The 19,555-nt window shown below is 48.2% G+C and overlaps 1 protein-coding gene across 1 annotated transcript in view; it reads left to right on the top strand.

The window, feature by feature from the left end:
- The window catches only part of LOC124797921 (venom dipeptidyl peptidase 4-like), a 425,918-nt gene that overhangs the window by 231,420 nt on the left and 174,943 nt on the right, over nucleotides 1-19,555 (top strand). Inside the window, exon 7 of the mRNA XM_047261054.1 lies at nucleotides 17,488-17,672. Coding sequence (XP_047117010.1) covers nucleotides 17,488-17,672 — 185 coding nt within the window. The remainder of the gene's footprint in view (nucleotides 1-17,487; nucleotides 17,673-19,555) is intronic.

The raw sequence follows: 19,555 nt of genomic DNA, 5'->3' as shown, positions 1-19,555 counted from the left end.
TAGAGCCAATTGTCGAGTTGTGAAACGCCGGTCGGCATGAATAATGGCTTCCGCACGGTTCACCATGTCTGGAGCAGTGGCTGTGATAGGACGTTCCTAGCGTGGCTGATCATGGAGCTCTGTTTCTGCATTTACTGAGGCTGTAGCTTTCATTACCCACCGCCCAACTGTAATCCTGTCAACTGCAACATCGCCATACACTGAACACAAATGTTTATGGATGTTCACCACGGTTTCTTTTTCTGCACACAAAAATTCAATAACAGCACGCTGCTTCTAACGTGAGTCGTTCGTAGACGCCATTTTGACGCTGTACTACGGCTCTGTCATCTGCCAGAACCGTTCGAAACTTCGCCGGCGCACACTAGAACAAATATCAGATGTGAAGTTCGCAGGTGCGCAGAACAAATATCAGATATGACGCACCAACAAGGACATTTGTCTACGTATATTAATGGTTTTTTTTAAAATAAATGTGGGGTATTACTTATCGAACGACCCTCGTATTTTCCCCGACTTCAGCGGAAATATTGGCCTGAAAGTAGCGATAGTTACTTCTGTAAAGCGCGATTTGGGTGATGGATGCAGTGACGAAGGGTCAGTAGGAGCTGTAAACAAAAACTTTGCAATAGTTTGGAAGTACTCTCGGTCGTATTGAATCGAGCCGTCGGAACTAAAATCTGGCGGCGGCATACAGGTACTTGCGTGCAGTCGCGGATGGAGTCTCTCTTAAATACAATGTGTTCATATGTGACACGAGACACTCTGATGTCTCAGATCTTACCAAAATTAATTTCAATTTTTTCTTAACAACTTTCTTGCTGAAAGTTTCTACAAGGTCCAACAGCACGCCATTTCCGCGACGACATTTTTCGTTACATATGCGGAATGGTTAAACACCTCTTTCGGTATTTCTTTATGTCAGAATACTTTAACGTTTTCACGATAAAACGTGTATCATATGCATCTAGAGGATGGTCAGAAAATGTCTGAAACGCTTGTAGCGGATTGTACCGAGACATAAATGATAACACTTTGCCGTCCGCAGGTCTCGTACAAATTTATTCGCTTGGCGCCGGCGGCGCTAATTTGGATTAGTTGGCTTGTCGCTGGCCATTTTGACATTATCAGGAGATTATAAATTGATATGTTTTACTAATCTCATCGTTAGTTCTCACAAGTTCTCAACCCTGTTCCCTTACTTTCAAGAAATTTCGAAAATATACATACGTAAATAAATACAAAACTTGTTTGTTTCACATATTTGTTTATTTGCATTGTCTTTGGTACTTAGTATTTATCTTTCATATGATATGCAGCAAAACAGTCTCCAAGATGTAACGCAACTCCACAAGACTTGCACATTAAGTTTGTTGTTCTTTTTTTATTTTTGGAACATACATGGCAGTTTTTTCATTTTCGTTTATTCCTTTCGGAAATACATAGGCCTATTAGTTGGTGCTGCTTTATGTGACCTGAAAGTCTGTCAACCGGATCATGATGAGACGTACCCGATGTAGTGGCAACCTCCAAGTTAAGCTCCGCACAGTCATGGTAAACAATCGTATTGTCTCTTTCATCTGCTATGACGAACAAGAACTTATAAAAACCAAAGACTTGTTGACATGTGTTTAACTTATTGTCACCTAAACAGAACACCAGCAGAATGCAAAAGATACTAAAGTGCTGTCGCCAGCCACTGCGCGATACTATGCACACGTCAGCACTGTGGTACCGCCGGCCACTGAGTGATACTATGCACACGACACCACTGTGGTGTCCCCGGACGGCAGAGTGTTAAGAAAAAAAATTCGTTACGTTGCGCCGTTTCCGAGTTATTTACCATTGAAAGTAGCCAATCGGGGCGTCGCGCGCTCAAATTTAAGCGGCCTGCTATGGGTGGTGTTACCCAACTAGTGCTTTGATGGGGTGGCTGAAACCCTGAATTTGCGCGCGCCGCGACCTGATTGGCTAACTTCAGTGTTAAATAACTCGGAAACGGCGCAACGTATAGAATTTATTTCTTAACATTTAAGTGTCAGTACAAACTAACATGCAATTTTCCAGTCGGGTGTGCCGCGGCAGTCCTCACAGGGGAAGTGATGCGTCTCTCATAGCCTCTCCTTCCCAAGTGGCTCTTTCCGCCTTCCCGTGGTGCCAGACGTTAAGCTCGGCATTCTGCCTTGCGACAAAAGGGAGAGCTGCGACCCAACCCGATGCGAAAGCGAAGGGTGCGTGGCACAGGGGGAGCTGTGTCGAGGGACCGAACACCAGTCCCTTTCTGTTCACAGGGCACAGACCAGCAGGTGCTCTACATGCCGGCGACTTCGTTTGTCGGCGTGGGATCACGGCGCAAATCGGCAAGGGTGCTTCGCCGCGCCCCTGGGTAACCGGGGCGTGTTCTGCCAAACCCAGGAGGTGGTGACATCGCCTGGGCTAGGTTAGATGGGCCCAGACCGCTGAACGGACAAGTAGGCGGCGAAGGGCGAGGGGTGCATCCGCCTCTCCGGAGTGCGGGGTGCAGTTGCCGAGGAGCGTCGTGTGAAATCGTCGACGACGGGGCCATCGATGGGGACCAGTGCGCTGGTGACGGCGCGCTGAACCTGGCAGCTCTGGAGTCCCCTTGACCTAGGGGCGAGGTCGGTGGGCGAGTTGCAGAAGTCCACCCCCCCCCCCCCCATGCCAGAGGAGCCGGTCCGGGGCAAGAGACGGGCTCCCACCCCTTTTTTGATCACTCGTAAATCATGGCGACAAATGAAACGAGTGATTCGTGTGCGCCTCAAAGGACTTCCGCTGCGCCTGATCCCTCTCCCCAGGACGAGCAGGGACAGGCAGAGAATGAGACAGTTATGGAGAGGTACTCAAGAATCTCGTTGCTCATGGAGCAACAAATAAAGAATGGCAAAATCAGCCCAAGCAGGACTTGCCATCATAAAAAATGAGCTGGCTGCATGGGCTATTGCCCACGCCAAACTTGAAGGAAGAGTAGAAGAACTTGAGAAAGAAAATGACAGGTTAAGGAGGCAACCGGCAAAGACGTGGGCAGCTGTGGCTGCACAAGCGCCCACCAAGCGCCCACAGAGTACAACTAGAGACACCATTGACAAGGTCACAAATAGGACAGACACAGCTGTCTTCCTCAGGACACTACCTGGGCAAGACACAAGTGTCAAGAAAATACAGGAACTTTTTACAAAAACTATCGACCCCGTCAAAGACATGATCAAAATTAAAAAGGTAAAACCAAGCAGAAACTCCGTGATCGTTGAAGTTGCCTCGGAAGAAGATAAAGAAAAGCTACTGAACAACCAGAAATTGAACTTGGTGGTCAAATGTGAACCACCGAAAAAAAGAAACCCTCTCGTCATATTATATGACGTACCTGCAATTATGACGAATGAAGAACTAGCAGAAACAATTAGGTTACAGAACTTTGATAAAATGAAAGAAGATGAATTCAAGAACAACTTTAAGTTAAAATTTAAGACTGGTCCGCGGGGTCGTGATGTTCATCACGTCGCCGAAGTATCGCCGCCGATGTAACAACAATGGGCAGATTGTATGTTGGTTTCCATGCCATCAATACAAGAGACTATGTCGTGGTACCTCGTTGCCACAACTGTGGTGACCTGGATCACATCCTAAGGCTGTGCACCAGGGAGCCGGCGTGCACCAAGTGTGGGGAGAAAGGTCATAGCCGCAAAGACTGCAAGGCGGCGGCAGTTTGAGGTCGCTTACGGGAGTCATCAAAACTGAAACAAAGGACATGGCTATACAAACTGAATTTCCAACAATTGATATAGGAATACAAACAAATTTCCCCATGGCAGAAACTCTCTCCTCTGGAAGCCGGGAAACAAAGCCGAAACCACACCAACAGCGGCAAGGGCATCCTGCGGCTCCAGCAACTCATAAGGACAGAAACACAAATAACCAACCAATACAGGAAAATGTAGTGACGAGCTCTAGTATGAGCCCCACCACTCAGTGCACACCAATAGTCAGACTACCACCGGTCGATCCGGTTAGGGTGTACCCCAACTTGGAGTACACCATGCAGCTATCCAGATTGGAGCAGCCAGCTACCCTGACCACTGCCTCACGACATGTGGTCCGCGTAGGACATGAAGACGGCAGAAAAATAACCTTTCCGGTTATGGAGGCTGTTGACAGAATCCAGCTAAAATCAGTGAATCTCCCCACCGACTTTGGAGCCTTGCGAGACCTGCTCAAGAAAGCATTCGAAAGACGAGGAGAGAAATTCGATCTTGACGACATTTATCAACAATCAGTAGTGGCACATGGACGAATTGCATTTGACTGGAGTAAGACCTGGCCGCATGACCGAATACATACATACTACCCATAATGACAAAAATTACTATAGGACAGCTTAACACACACAACAGCAGACTCGTAATGCAAGAGCTCCGAAGGGAGGTGGAGGAGAGGAGACTTGATGTACTCTGTCTACAGGAGCCACACTCCCTGGCTGGGAAAATAGCTTTTGTTGCTGCAAGCTGGCAAATAGTCAGTAGAGAGGATGACCCGAAGGCGGCAATCATAATCACTAACAAACTCTTGAGAGTCACCACACTCTCGCAGTTTACAACTAGCCACTGCAACGTCGTGGAGCTTCAATCCCCTACGGGAATTATAACTCTCATTAATATGTACTTTCAGTATGGGGACAATATAGAACTTCACATAGACCACCTAGCGAGAGTTACCACGGCGTTGCGGGGAAGAAAAGTCATAATAACTGCCGACATTAATGCAAAATCCCCCCTGTGGTACAGTGGCACAAGAGATGCAAATGGTGAAAAGGTTGAAGAATTTATGGCATCACAACTTGTGGTGGCTAACAGACCCGGCAATCCTCCCACCTACGCTGCAGGTGGAGGACAGGACACAAACATTGACATCACCATTGTAACTCCGAATACAGCCAATAACCTTCAAAATTGGAGAGTCACAGAATGCCACCACAAGCGACCACAATCTGATAACTTTCACCATAGGAGAAAGAGAAAGCCACTGGGCCACGGGGTGGGAAATACAACTAAATTATAAAAGAACCGATTGGGAACTCCTAGCGAGGGAGTGTGACATTCCTCCATTACCGGAAGACGACATGCACTTAGACATGGACGTGGATCAGAGGGCAGAGGAACTGGTGAACGCAGTGACAAGAGCGGTGAGGGCAGCCGTACCTACTAGGAGGAGGGCCATGGCGGCCTCCCCGTCACCATGGTCTGCCGAACTAAGCGAACTGCGTCAGTCTGTCAGAAGGCTGAGGAGGTACTATCAGCACAGTGTCGTCTGGCAGGAACGACAAAGGTGGCAGCTGCTGTATAGGGAGGAAAAGCGAAAATTCCAAAAGGAACTGCGGGAAGTCAGAATGAGAAGCTGGGAAAACTTCGTGCTCAACCAGCTTGTCACGGACCCATGGGGGCTCCCATATAAGCTAGTGAGAGAAAAAATCCGCTCTCCTCTGGAATTATCTACAGTAAGGTACGGGGATAGGATGACGGAGTCCTGGCAGGAGACTGCGGGGGTCCTCCTCCACTCCCTGCTGCCTGACGACAATGCGGATGGGGAAACAGAGAGGCAGCAGCAACTCAGAGATCAAGACCGAGAAATATACACCAATGAGACGGCTGTCTACCCCTTCTCAAAAGAGGAGGTAGCAACCCACATAAGATCTCTGCAAAGAGGAAAAGCACCTGGGCCAGACGGCATTGTGGCGGAGGTGGTGCAGTTTCTGGCGCCCCAGCTGACTGCACCACTAACACATCTGTACAATGAATGCCTCAGACAGCGTAAGTTCCCTAAGATATGGAAAATGACACATGTAGTCATCATAAAGAAAGGACCAGATAAGGATCCCGCAGAAGCGAAATCCTACAGGCCAATTTGACTACTGGATATATTTGGCAAAATATTGGAAAAATTGCTGGCTGACAGACTGACAGCACACCGAGTGTTGTGCGGGATGAGTGACAGGCAGTTCGGGTTCAGGCCAGGGCGGTCGGCATCTGATGCAATCGCCCTGGCGGCCGAGGTCTGTGGCTCGACCCCGCACAAATACGTGGTTGGCATCATGGTTGACATCAGTGGCGCCTTCGACAGCCTGTGGTGGCCTTCGCTCTTCTCCTGCCTGCGGGAGAAAGAGTGTCCAGGGCCGCTATATGGTTGCCTGAGGAGCTATTGTGAGGAACAGGAGGTTTGGCTATCATCCTCTAGCGAAAGAGTTGGCAAGACAATCACTAAAGGATGTCCCCAAGGCTCCGTCTTAGGACCCCTCTTCTGGGACATCCACATGGAGCCTTTGTTAGATAGCTTACAACAGAGTGAAGAGGTGCTAGAGGTGATAGCTTACGCGGATGACCTCCTCCTGTTGGTTGGCGGCCGCAGCCGCGAAGACATTGAACCAAAGATAGCGACAACAGCACTAGACAAACTCCAACAGTGGTGCCACGCGACTAAAATGACGATATCGCCCAGCAAATCTACTTACCTCCTGCTAAAAGGACATTTCATTAGAAATCCGACTGTCAGAATAGACGGTTCACCAGTTCTTAGACGACGCGAGACACGCTACCTAGGAGTCATCATTGATGAGAGGTGGAGTTTCGGCAAGCACATTGATACCGTCACCCAGAGAGCCCTTCAGATACTAAACAATCTCATCTCAATAGGTCATAAAAGATTCCATCTTCCTCCACACTTAATCAGACTATACCACAACAGCATCCTAACTTCAGTCGTGGGTTACGGCTCGGGAGTCTGGGCGCACAGGCTCACGAGGGTAGTGCCCGCCATGGCAGTGAGAAGGGTCCAGAGAAGCATGCTACTAAGAGCTGTGGGTGCTTACAGAACATCTCCAGGGGGGGCCCGATTAGTCATAATGGGGCTCTGCCCTCTGGACATCAAGATAAGGGAACAGGCGGCCTGGTACTGGACCAAAAGGGATAATTACGAAAAGATTGAAGATATTATGGGTATCAGAGTGGGGGACAAAAGAGAAATAAGGAAAAGAGGGGAGGAACTCTGGCAGGAGACCTGGGCTGTAGAAGAGGCTGGACGACGAACCTTCCAGTTTCTACCTGATGTGAGGGAACGCCTGGGTATGAAGTACTTCGAGCCTACACGAGGTCTGATTCACTTTCTCACTGGCCATGGACCCTACCCGACATACTTATGTCGATTTGGGAAAAGGGCAACACCAGCGTGCGACTGTGGCGATCCGGAGGGTACACCCGAACATGTTGTTCACGAATGCCCTCTCTTCAATGATGTCGCAAACATACTACGAGACAGACTTCCTAACCATGACACGTATCAACTGCTTAGACGTGAGGAAACCTTTCAGACTCTAAACACCTTGGCAAACGAGGTATCTCAAAAAGTTTTAACTGAATATTTAAGAGAGATACGGTAAGAACAAGGATAATAATTATTACCGATTGTGACCAAGAGCCCTAGTCCCATACCGCCTGTGCGTGGACTGGCCGACTTCACCCAAGTTGGAATCCGCCATGTACAGGACTAGGGGGAGTAGGGATCAACCACCGATTATGACACACCGAATATGACGTAGGATAAGTTAGTTTGTAGGACTTAGTTATAGGAAATTAGAATAGGTACTGCAGCGAATTATAACGTCGAGGCCTGTCCAGTGCCATGTTCTTCGGGGTTAGCTTGAAGAACAAGGCATATTAAGTAGGTTTATATTCTTACTGGCACACATGTGACGCTGCAGAAAATACATAAATTCAATTAGCTATAGGAATTAGATATAAACAGTAGATATAGATATTAAATGCCCATTGTTGTTATTGTAACTGTAGCTCACTATTAAACTAAAAGCTAGCTGCACAATTCAGTATAAATGTATAACTGTTAGGACCCACTAATGAGCTTAAGGAAGTGGGTCAACTTGTATAATTATAATGGTTATCAATAAAGAATTAAAAAAAAACTTGCATGCAATGCAAAAAACGAGTGATAAAGGTGGGAGCCCGTCTCTTACCCCGGACCGGCTCCTCTGGCATGGGGGGGGGGGGGGGGGGGGGGGAAGGCAGGTCGCCCACCAGCCTCGCCCCAAGGCCAAGGGCACCCTTGGAACTGCAGGGTTCAGCACGCCGTTGCCAGCGCACTGGTCCCCATAGATGGCTCTGTCATCGTCGATTTCACCCAATGCTCCTCGGCAAGTGTATCCCGCACTCCGGAGAGGTGGATGCACCTCTCACCCTTCGCCGCTTACTAGCCCGAGCTTCCACCTCTCAGCCAAGGACCCACTCCTACTCAGGTGGTGGGTCGGTCACTCAGTCGTTCAGTGATCTGGACCCATCTAACCTAGCCCAGGCGATGTCACCACCTCCTGGGTTTGGCAGAAAACGCCCCGGTTACCTAGGGGCGTGGCGAAGCACCCTTGCCAAATCGCGCCGCGATCCCACGCCGACAAATGAGGTCTCCGGCATGCAGAGCACCTGATGGTCTGTGCCCTGCGAACAGAGAGGGACTGGTGTTCGGTCCCTTGACACAGCTCCCCCTGTGCCACGCACCCTTCACTTTTGCATCGGGTTGGGTCGCAGCTCTCCCTTTTGTCGCAAGGTAGAATGCCGAACTTAACATCTGGCACCATGGGAAGGCGGAAAGAGCCACTTGGGAAGGAGAGGCTATAAGAGACGCATCACTTCCCTGCATGAGGACTGCCGCGGCACGCCCGAGTGGAAGCGATATGCCCCAGTGCGAGTCTCTGTGCCTTAAGGTACGTTGTCCAAGACGCGACGCACACTAGCGACTGCGACGGGTCGCTACGTGACGTCAGAAGTTGCCTGCTGGCGCATGCGCAGTTCGAGTTTGAGATGCGACGCGCGACTGTTGCGGCAGCTGCCGCAGCACTGCACCAGTGAGCAGTGTTGCGACGGAAGTCGCACGACACAAAGACGTACGGCTGCCAGAAAGATATCGAGCCAGTCAAGGAAAACTGAAATGAGTCACTCACAGGATGTGATGCTCTGTGAGCTGGTCTCGCAACATCCTTGCCTTTACGATTTGAAGAACCCTAAATATAGAGACACTATGTTCAGAGACAGAATTTGGGAAGAAATTGGTGCACAGTTGAAACTGGCAGGTGAGTGAAATATATAATATTTTCCCATTAATGCAAATTTTTCAGGCCTGTTATGAAAATCAGTATAATCCATGCAGATGTAGAATTAGAATGATGAAAATGAACTTGAAGGTCAATTTTCGCATTACTCTTTTTTGTGACGATAAAAATTGAAAACGGCAAGTACATTATAAAATGAACAATCTAAAGTACAACGAGAAAGTTACATTTTACCTCACCTTCACTTTGATAGTAAACGGTAAATTGGTGTCTTGATGATACCTTCTAGTTGTGAAAAACCACCACCAGATTGTTGTACAGCTTTCTGTAATCAATAGATGTTCGTTTTTGAGGAAGGCGTTTCTCAACAGATTGCGCAAACAGTATGCTGCAATAAGTAATTTGTCACATTCACTTCAATTCATTGGTAGAAGATGGTGCTCAAAAAACTTGTGCCAAAAGTGCACTACCGTTTTACAAGGCCCTTCTGGTCTGACTCAGTTCACAATTGAAATTCGTCTTTTGTAAATCCTGGAGTCATCTTTTGAGTGCAGCTTGGCAAGATTAAATGTTCATGTCATCCATAACGATGTATGCTGTCAGAATATAAGAATATGGAAGTTCATTTGGATGGGAATAAAGATTCAGTCAGCTATGAAAGTTGCCTTAGCTTGTTCCAAAAGTTTCTGCATGGGAGAAACTGACAAGTATAATTTGGGGAAATTTTGTGAACAAGCACGGACATTATTTCTTCCACATTTCTGCCAACGTATACTTTAGACGTTCAGAATCAAAATTCTAGAAATGTTTAAGGTGTAACCCTACCTTGTTGTCAAGAACTTGAAACAATGCAATGACGCTAGCGTGCGCTTATTGTTAATAAACTTATCTTTCATTGGAATTTTAGGTGAAATGTGCAAAAACAGATGGAGGAATATTCGGGACTCGTATCAGAGAAATAAACGAGAAAGAAAGCTTGGAACAGGTTCAGATGCCTCAGCAAAACCAAGAAAATGGGTTCTGCTTGATCACTTGGCTTTAAGAAACCTACATTTCGTGGCATTTTAAATGAAATTGTCAAGAGCATATGGAGAAATATTAGTAACTCATACCGGAGAAATATGACATAAAATGGTTTCATTAGGTCCAAATGTGTCAGCGAAACAAAACAAATGCATTCTCTATCGTGTGAAGACCACACGATTCTCGTTGCGCGTCGACAGAACTGGCGGCTAGTCGCGACGCTCCCGGAGATATATAAGCCCAAATCTCGGAAACGGAGATCGATATCTTTCTGATCACAACTTTAAAAATAATTTCGATATGTTAGCTTCTTTTCATCGCCAACGATGTATGACCTAACGTGAACCATACGTAAAGTAGCCAGCGACCACATTTTTCACTGTACACAATTGAAATTTTATGCAGTAGGTTACTTGTAAATTAAGTACCGGAATAACTGTGACGAATATCCGAAAAATAGACACCTCATTATCAAGCTGTGATGTGAAACTGTAAGATACGCAAACATCAATTTTTTGTGCCTTTTAATTTCCTCACAATTAATAGAGAAGTAATATACAGCGAAAAAAACACGCAAAACCTGAAGAGATACTTTTCAATTTTTTAAAGTAAAAGGAGAATCTGTATCGAAAAACTAACTCTGGGAGCCGATGTAACTTTGTTGCATTAACATACAGTATTTTTTACAGCAAGAAAATCGGAATTCTTATTTTTCTTATGTATTTGAATCCGCCGCCGCCGACCGGAGCTTGGGAAACGGCGACGACTCCTGTCGTGTTGCGGCCGTGTCGCCGTCTGCCAGGGTGGGAAAAGAGGTGGGGGCAGCGTCGCAGTCGCAGCCAACTGTCGCGTCTTGCACAACGTAACTTTACGGTGCGCCGGCAATGGGCAGGCCCGTGCCGAACGCGCCGTCAAGCGACCGACCTCACTCGTTTATTCATGATGGCGACAATTGAAACGAGTGATTCGTGTGCGTCGAAACGCGCTTCTACTGCGCCTGATCCCTCTCCCCAGGACGAGCTGGGACAGGCAGAGGGTGAAACAGTAACACAGAGGCACGCCAGAATTTCACTGCTCTTAGAGCAAAATGTGAAAAATGGCAAGATAAGCCAAGCGGCTCTGTCCATAATCAAAAATGAACTCACAGCATGGGCCATTGCTCATGCAAAACTTGAAGGCCGGGTGGAAGAGTTACAGAACGAAAATAGCAGATTATGGAACCAACCGGTCAAGACCTGGGCGGCAGTGGCTGCGCAAGCGCCAACCAAGACAAACACAACTAAAGAGATGATAGACAAAGTAGCCAAGAGAACAGACATTGCAGTCTTCCTCAGGACTCTGCCTGGGCAAGACACCAGTGTGAAGAAAATTCAAGAGCTATTTACGAAAACCATCAATCCAGCAAAAGATAAAATCAGAATAAATAGGATTAAACCAAGTCGGTAATTGTGGAGGTTGCTTCGGAGGAGGACAAAGATAAGTTACTGAAGAACCAAAAATTAAATTCAGTAGTCAAGTGTGAACCTCCAAAGAAGAGAAATCCCCTAGCAATCCTCTATGATGTACCCACCATAATGACCGATGAGGAACTTATAGACACAATAAGAGAGCAAAACTTTGATGACGTAAATGAGGAAGAATTTAAAAAGTTTCAAATTAAGATTCAAGACGGAGCCTCGGGGGCATGATGTTCATCACGTTGCTGAGGTCACGGCACCAATGTGGAGAAAGATCACGGCAATGGGCAGATTATACATTGACTTCCATTCGGTCAACGTCAGGGATTACATCGTGGTACCTCGCTGACTGAACTGTGGTGACCTGGACCACATTCTAAGGCTTTGTACCAGGGAGTCGGCTTGTACGAAGTGTGGCACAAACGGACACAACAGCAAAGACTGCAAAGCAGCAGCGGTCTGCAATCCCTGCAAAAGCCGCGGAAAAAAGTCATGTGGAGCCACGGGACGTAATTGCCCAACATATTGGATGCTAGAGCAACGATTGATTTCTAGAATCGATTATGGCTGATCACAGCCCACAGAACAGGATGCCAAAGCGCAAATCCCCGTGCAAGAGGAGGTGGGATGCTATGAGGGCAACCAGATTTAAGAATTTCTTTATGGCGCTCTCGGGCGCCACTAAGACAGAATCACTAGACAAGGCCATCCAAACAGAGCCCTGCATGATTGACAGCAGTATACAGACAGATCTCCCCGCAATGGGCATAGATCCCGCCCCTCAACGCCGGGGAACGAAGCCGACAGTCCATCTGAAGCGGCAAGGGCATCCTATGACTGTAACAATCCCAATAGGAAATCAACTTAAAGAAACCCAACCTACTCAAGACAACGCAGTCACAAGTACAGGTCTGAAGTCCACAACACAAAGCACTCCAGTAGTCAGATTGCCACCTGTGGACCCGGTAAGGGTGTACCCCAATATCGAGTACACGATGCAACTGGCTAGGCTGGAAGAGCCGATTACCCTCCCCACTGCCTTACGACATGTGGTCCGTGTAGGACATGAAGAGGGTAGGAAGGTAACCTTCTCAGTAATGGAGGCTGTGGACAGAATTCAGCTAAAGTCAGTGAATCTCCCCACTGATTTCGGAGCCCTGCGGGACCTGCTGAAAAAAGTCTTTGAGAGACGTGGTGAGAAGTTTGACCTCAAGGACATCTACGAACGGGCTGTACTGGCAGACGGACGAATTGCTTTCGACTGGAGTAAGACCTGGCCAGACGACCACATGCACACATACTTCCCATGAGGACCGAAATAACAATTGGACAATTAAACACTCACAATAGCCGACTTGTGATGCAGGAGCTCCGTAAAGAGGTGGAGCAGACGAGACTGGATATGCTCTGCCTACAGGAGCCGTACTCCCAAACTGGAAAAATAGCTTTTGCTGCCGCAACATGGCAAATTGTCAGCAGAGTGGAGGACCCTAGAGTGGCGATAGCAGTTACAAATAAACTTCTGAGGGTCACCACGCTGTCGCAATTCACAACTAGTCACTGCAACGTCGTGGAGCTTCAGTCCCCAGTGGGATTAATTATTCTCATAAACACATACTTCCAATACGGAGACGAGATTGAGCAGCATTTAGAACATCTGGCAAGAGTTACCATGGCGTTGCGGGGACAGAAGATTAGTCATAACTGCTGACATTAATGCAAAATCCCCCCTGTGGTACAGTGGCACCAGAGATACAAACGGAGACAAAGTGGAAGAGTTTACCATGGCTTCGCAGCTCGTGGTGGCCAACAAGCCAGGCAACCCTCCTACCTACGCAGCAGGAGGAGGACAGGGCACGGACATAGACGTAACCCTAACATCTACGAACGCAGCAAATCTCATACAGAGCTGGAAAGTCGTGAGCAATGCCACCACTAGTGACCATAATTTAATAACTTTCACTCTAGGTAACAGGGAGTGTCGCTGGACCATGGGATGGGAAGTACAATTCAATTACAACAAAGCTGATTGGGAACGCCTAGCAAGGGAGTGCGACATTCCTGCCTTACCGGAAGGTGACGTACATCAAGACATAGACGTGGACGAAAGAGCTGAGGAACTGGTGGGCGCTGTACACAGAGCGGTGAGGGCCGCTGTACCAACCAGGAGGAAGGCCATGGCTGCCTCACCGTCACCATGGTCGGCCGAATTAGTGGAATTACGTCAATCTGTCAGGAGGCTAAGGAGGAACTACCAGCGCAGTGTCGTCTGGCTGGAAAGGCAAAGATGGCAGTTGCAATATAGGGAGGCCAAGCTGAGATTTCAGAAGGAACTATGCGAAGTAAGAATGCATAGCTGGGAGAGCTACGTGTTGAACCAGTTGGTCTTAGACCAATGGGGTCTCTCCTATAAATTAGTGAGGGGAAAAATCCGCTCTCCCCTGGAGCTATCAACAGTCAGGCAGGGGGACAGGATGACAGAATCTTCGCAGGAGACTGCAGGGATCCTTCTCCGGTCCCTGCTGCCTGACGACAATGCAGATGGAGAAACCATAAGCCAGCAGCAACTGTGCGATACAGACCTAGAAGAATACAACAACGACACGGCAGTCTACCCCTTCTCGGAAGAGGAGGTGGCTGCATAAATAAGATCCTTAAAAGAGGGAAAGTTCCAGGACCAGACAGAATTGTGGCTGAGGTTGTGCAATTTCTGGCACCCCAGTTAATCACGCCGCTAACTCACCTCTTTAACGAGTGCCTCAGACAAGGGAAGTTCCCCAAGAGGTGGAAAACCGCGAATGTCGTCATAATTAAAAAGGGACCAGAAAAAGACACGGCCGAAGTCAAATCATACAGGCCAATTTGCCTATTGGACCTGTTCGGGAAGCTTTTGGAAAAACTGTTGGCTGACAGATTGATGGTTCAGCGGGTGTTGTGCGGGATGAGCGACAGTCAGTTCGGCTTCAGGCCGGGGTGGTCAGCATCTGATGCTATCGCTCTGGCGGCTGAGGTCTGTGGCTCAACCCCGCGTAAGTACATAGTTGGCATCATGGTGGATGTCAGTCGTGCCTTGGACAACCTGTGGTGGCCTTCGCTCTTCTCCTGTCTGCAGGAGAAAGAGTGTCCAGGGCCGCTATATGGGTGTCTGAGGAGCTATTGTAAGGACCGGGAGGTATGGCTATCATCCCCCAGCGGGAAAATTGGGAAAGTAATTACCAAAGGGTGTCCCAAAGGCTCTGTTCTGGGACCCCTTTTCTGGGACATCCATATGGAACCGTTGCTAGACAGACTACAGCAAAGTGAAGAAGTGCTAGAGGTGATAGCCTACGCAGATGACCTCTTCCTGCTGGTCGGCGGTCGCAGCCGAGAAGACATCGAACCAAAGATCGAAAGGACCATAGAGAAACTGCACCAATGGTGCCAAAATACAAAGATGATAATATCTCCGAGTAAATCTACATACTTACTGCTAAAAAGTCAGCTAATCAGGAATCCCACTGTTAGAATCGATGGCTCACCAGTTCTTCGGCGACGGGAGACGCGATACTTGGGAGCCATAATTGATGAGAGATGGAACTTCGGGAAAAACATAGACACCATAACCCAGAGAGCTCTCCAACTACTAAACAATCTCATCTCCATTGGACATACAAGATTTCATCTCCCTCCTCATCTCATAAAACTTTATCACAATAGTATTCTAATCTCAGTAGTGGGTTACAGCTCGGGAGTCCGGGCGCACAGACTCATGCGGGTCGTGCCCGCCATGACAGTGAGAAGAGTTCAAAGAAGCATGATTTTGAGATCTGTGGGGGCCTACAGAACATCTGCATGGTACTGGGCCAAAAAGGGGAACAGAGAGAAAATAATCATGGGTGTGAGGGTGGGGGATAAGAGAGAAATACGAAACAGAAGGGAGGAACTTTCGCAGAGGGCTTGGGAGGAAGAAGAAACGGGGAGAAGAACCTTCCAGTTCTTACCAGACGTAAAAGAGTGTGGGGGAATGAAATACTTTGAACCTACACGAGGACTTATTCACTTTCTCACTGGTCTTTGGGAAAAGGGCAACCCCCGAGTGTGACTGTGGCGTGGCAGACGGAACTCCCGCCCATGTGGTTTTCGAGTGCCCTCTCTTCAATAATGTCGCGACAACACTTTGAGACAGACTTCCGAACAATGACACATACCACCTACTCAGACAAGAAGACACTTTTTACACTTTGAATGCTCTGGCAGATGAGGTATCACAGAAAGTGTTAACAGAATACCTGAGAGACCAAGAATAGGTACCAATTCACAGACCAACCGATTGAAACCAGATCCCATTCCCATACCGCCTGTGTGTGGAATGGCCGACTTCCATCAGTTGGAAACCGCCACGTACGGGACTAGGGGGGTGGGGTCAATACCACTGATTGTGACTAAAGCACCGATTATGACATAGGTTAAGTTAGTATTTTGTAGGACTTAGATTTAGGACATTAATTTAGGAAACTGCAGCGAATACTAACTTTGGCCAGCCCAGTGCCAGGGGCATGCTCCTCGGGGTTAGCTCGTGGAGCCTGGCTATTGTAGGTGGGTTTGTACTTTACTGGCACACCTGTGACACTGCAGTTAGTAGTCATTCTAGGTTAGATAATTAACAAGTAGGTTAAATTAAACTGCCCATTGTTGTAGAAAACTAACACACTGTAGTAGTTTTAAACTGTAGTTCACTAACATAACTGTAATATTAAGCTGCATCATAACCCAATTTTATGTATCAATTTATGGCCCACTAATCATTTAGGAGGTGGGTTAATATGTATAATTAGTATTGTTGTGGAAATAAAGAATTTTTTTTAAAAGAAAAACTACCATGAAACATTCCTACAAGCGTTTCAGACATTTTCTGACCACTCTCTTTCTTTTGCTTGTGCCGTTTTTCGCGCGGATACGCAGGGTCGGCGTGGGTAATCGGATGTGGCAATGTTAGTTGAAGGTGTGGCCGGATGCCCTTCCTGCCGCCACCCTGTACCCCCCTGGGAAGGAATTTGTGTACCCCAACCGTCGGCGAGTAGTGGAATCCATGGAATAGCGCGAAAGTGTTCAGATGTCTGCGCAACTGAGACGGAACGTGGGGACCAGCCCGATATTCACCTAGGGGATGTGGAAAACCGCCTAAAAACCACATCCAGGCTGGCCAGCACACCGGCCCTCATCGTTAATCCGCCGGGCGGATTCGATCCGGGGCTGGCGGCCTACCCGAGTCCAGGAAGCAGCGCATTAGCGCGCTCGGCTAACCTGGCGGGTTTTCTGACCACTCTCTATAAACGTTGAAAATGTTCATATATTATTTTCAGTGCAAATATGTCAGTGGTTCTGTTTTTTCGACGGATTGCACTCAGTCTTCAGGCCACGAGTGGCCTACTGGGACCATCCGACCGCCGTGACGTCCTGAGTGGAGGACGCAGATAGGTGGGCGTGGGGTCAGCACACCACTCTCCCAGTAGTCACGATGGTATTTTTGACCGAAGCCGCTACTATTCGTTCGAGTAGCTTCTCAATTCGCATCACGAGGCTGAGTGCACCCCTTTTAGACAGAGTGAGGTAAAAAAATATTTTTCTTCAAAATTTATTGCAACGTGAGTTTATATTTTTGTTCGTGTCAGCTGGCAAGAATTTTCTTTTAGAAATTACTCCGTCATGTCCTAAACTAAAAGTAGAGATGTCTAATATTTTTTTCGGAATTTTTACTAATATTTGAAATTATCACTAACTTGTGACGCTGTAAGACTGTAGGGTGACCGTGAAGTGGCTATTTTCACGATGCCCGCGGTAGTATGCAGCTGTTTCTTGAGGAAGCCGTCGGCGAGTGGCGGCAGTGCAGCGGCGCCGATGTTGCAGAGTCGCTGAGCGCCGAGGAGTCTCTGAACAAGGAGGGCGCCGTCTGGTGGTCCCCCAGCGGGTCTCGGCTGGTGCTGGCGCGCTACGACGACTCGGCCGTGCAGAGCAGCAGCCTGCTGCGCTACGGGCAGCCCGGCCTCCTGCAGGGCCAGTACGCCACCGTCGTCTCCTTCCGCTACTCCAAGGTACCGTCTGGCCGCAGCAACTCGACGGTTTCGCTAGTGCTGCCAGAAGCAGATAGAATCGGCATTGACAAACTACCTCGGGTTCTTCGGCCGACGTCAATCTGATGATTTTACTGACGTCTCGCCAGCACGAGTGGCTGGCATTGTCAAAGCCTCACCCTTCGTTGCCGGTGGTGAACTGGAACCGAGCTAATCGAGCTCGCGGCCGCAGACTATATGTACCTGGCGCGCCAACGTCCGAGGGCTTCTCCGCGGTCATTTCCGGGGCGGTTCTCCTCTTGCTACCTGCGACGGTCGTTCGCTGCAGTACGGGAAGCCAGGATCCGTTTACCTTAAGGCTTCCCTCTTTCTTGTTGGAGCTGTTCTCGTGTTTTTGTATTTCTACAGCTTCTCTGAACAAGCGCGTGTGATAGTGCTTCTCTATAGCCAGAACTTCCGTGTCAGCGAATTTTATTACGTGGTCGGTCTCACTCAGTGCGTGCTGTGCCACGGCCGATTTCTCCACCTGCCCCAACCTGCAATGTGCTTATGTTCTTTGATCCTGGTGTTAATTGATCGTCCAGTCATTCCGACATAAACTTTTCCGCATGTGCATGGTATACGGTATATTCGCGACATTGCAAGTGGGTCCCTTTTCTCCTTTGCCGATCTAACACACTCTTTCATCTTCCTTGTCGGTTTGAAAATCGTCTTTACGCCGTGTTTGCGCAATATACGGCCGATTCTGTCCGTCACTCTGGGAATGTATGGCAGAAAGGCAGTACCTGACATTTCTTTTTCTGATTCCTTACTTCGCCGAGTGTTTGGCTCTGTTACACTTCTAATATAATTTGTGGAGTACCCATTGCGCCTCAGAACACTTTCCAGGTGCTGCATTTCACATCTGAGGTGCAGCGACTCACAAAAAACTACCATTACTAGATGTGCTGCTCCCAAGGGATGGCGAAAACCTGGTACACAGCGTGTATCGAAATCTGACACACACGGACCACCACCCAAACCATAAAAGAGGCATGATTAATACGCTCGTGACGCGAGCGGGACGAATATGTGAGTCGCAGCTCCTCAGACGCGAAATGCAACACCTGGAAAGTGTTCTGAGGAACAATGGGTACTCCACAAATTGTATTAGAAGTGTAACAGAGCCAAACACTCGGCGAAGTAAGCAATCAGAGAAAGAATTGTCAGCTACGGCCTTTCTGCCATACATTCCCAGAGTGACGGACAGAATCGGCCGTATATTGCGCAAACACGGCGTAAAGACGATTTTCAAACCGGCAAGGAAGATCAAAGTCGTAGATAGGGAAAGGAGAAAAGGGACCCATTTGCAATGTCGCGAATATACCGTATACCATGCACATGCGGAAAAGTTTATGTCGGAATGACTGGACGATCAATTAACACCAGGATCAAAGAACATAAGCACATTGCAGGTTGGGGCAGGTGGAGAAATCGGCCGTGGCACAGCACGCACTGAGTGAGACCGACCATGTAATAAAATTCGCCGACACAGAAGTTCTGGCTATAGAGACGCACTATCACACCCGCTTGTTCAGAGAAGCTGTAGAAATACAAAAACACGAGAACAGCTTCAACAAGAAAGAGGAAAGCCTTAAGGTAAACGGATCCTGGCTTCCCGTACTGCAGCGAACGACCGTCGCAGGTAGCAAGAGGAGAACCGGACCGGAAATGACCGCGGAGAAGCCCTCGCACGTTGGCGCGCCAGGTACATATAGTCTGCGGCCGCGAGCTCGATTAGCTCGGTTCCAGTTCACCACCGGCAACGGAGGGTGAGGCTTTGACAATGCCAGCCACTCATGCTGGCGAGACGTCAGTAACATCATCAGATGAACGTCAGCCGAAGACCCCGAGACAGAGGCCAA

The sequence above is a fragment of the Schistocerca piceifrons genome, chromosome 5, assembly GCF_021461385.2.
Source record: "Schistocerca piceifrons isolate TAMUIC-IGC-003096 chromosome 5, iqSchPice1.1, whole genome shotgun sequence".
NCBI classification, from domain to species: Eukaryota; Metazoa; Arthropoda; class Insecta; order Orthoptera; family Acrididae; genus Schistocerca; species Schistocerca piceifrons.
This window is presented reverse-complemented; position numbering and strand designations above follow the sequence as displayed.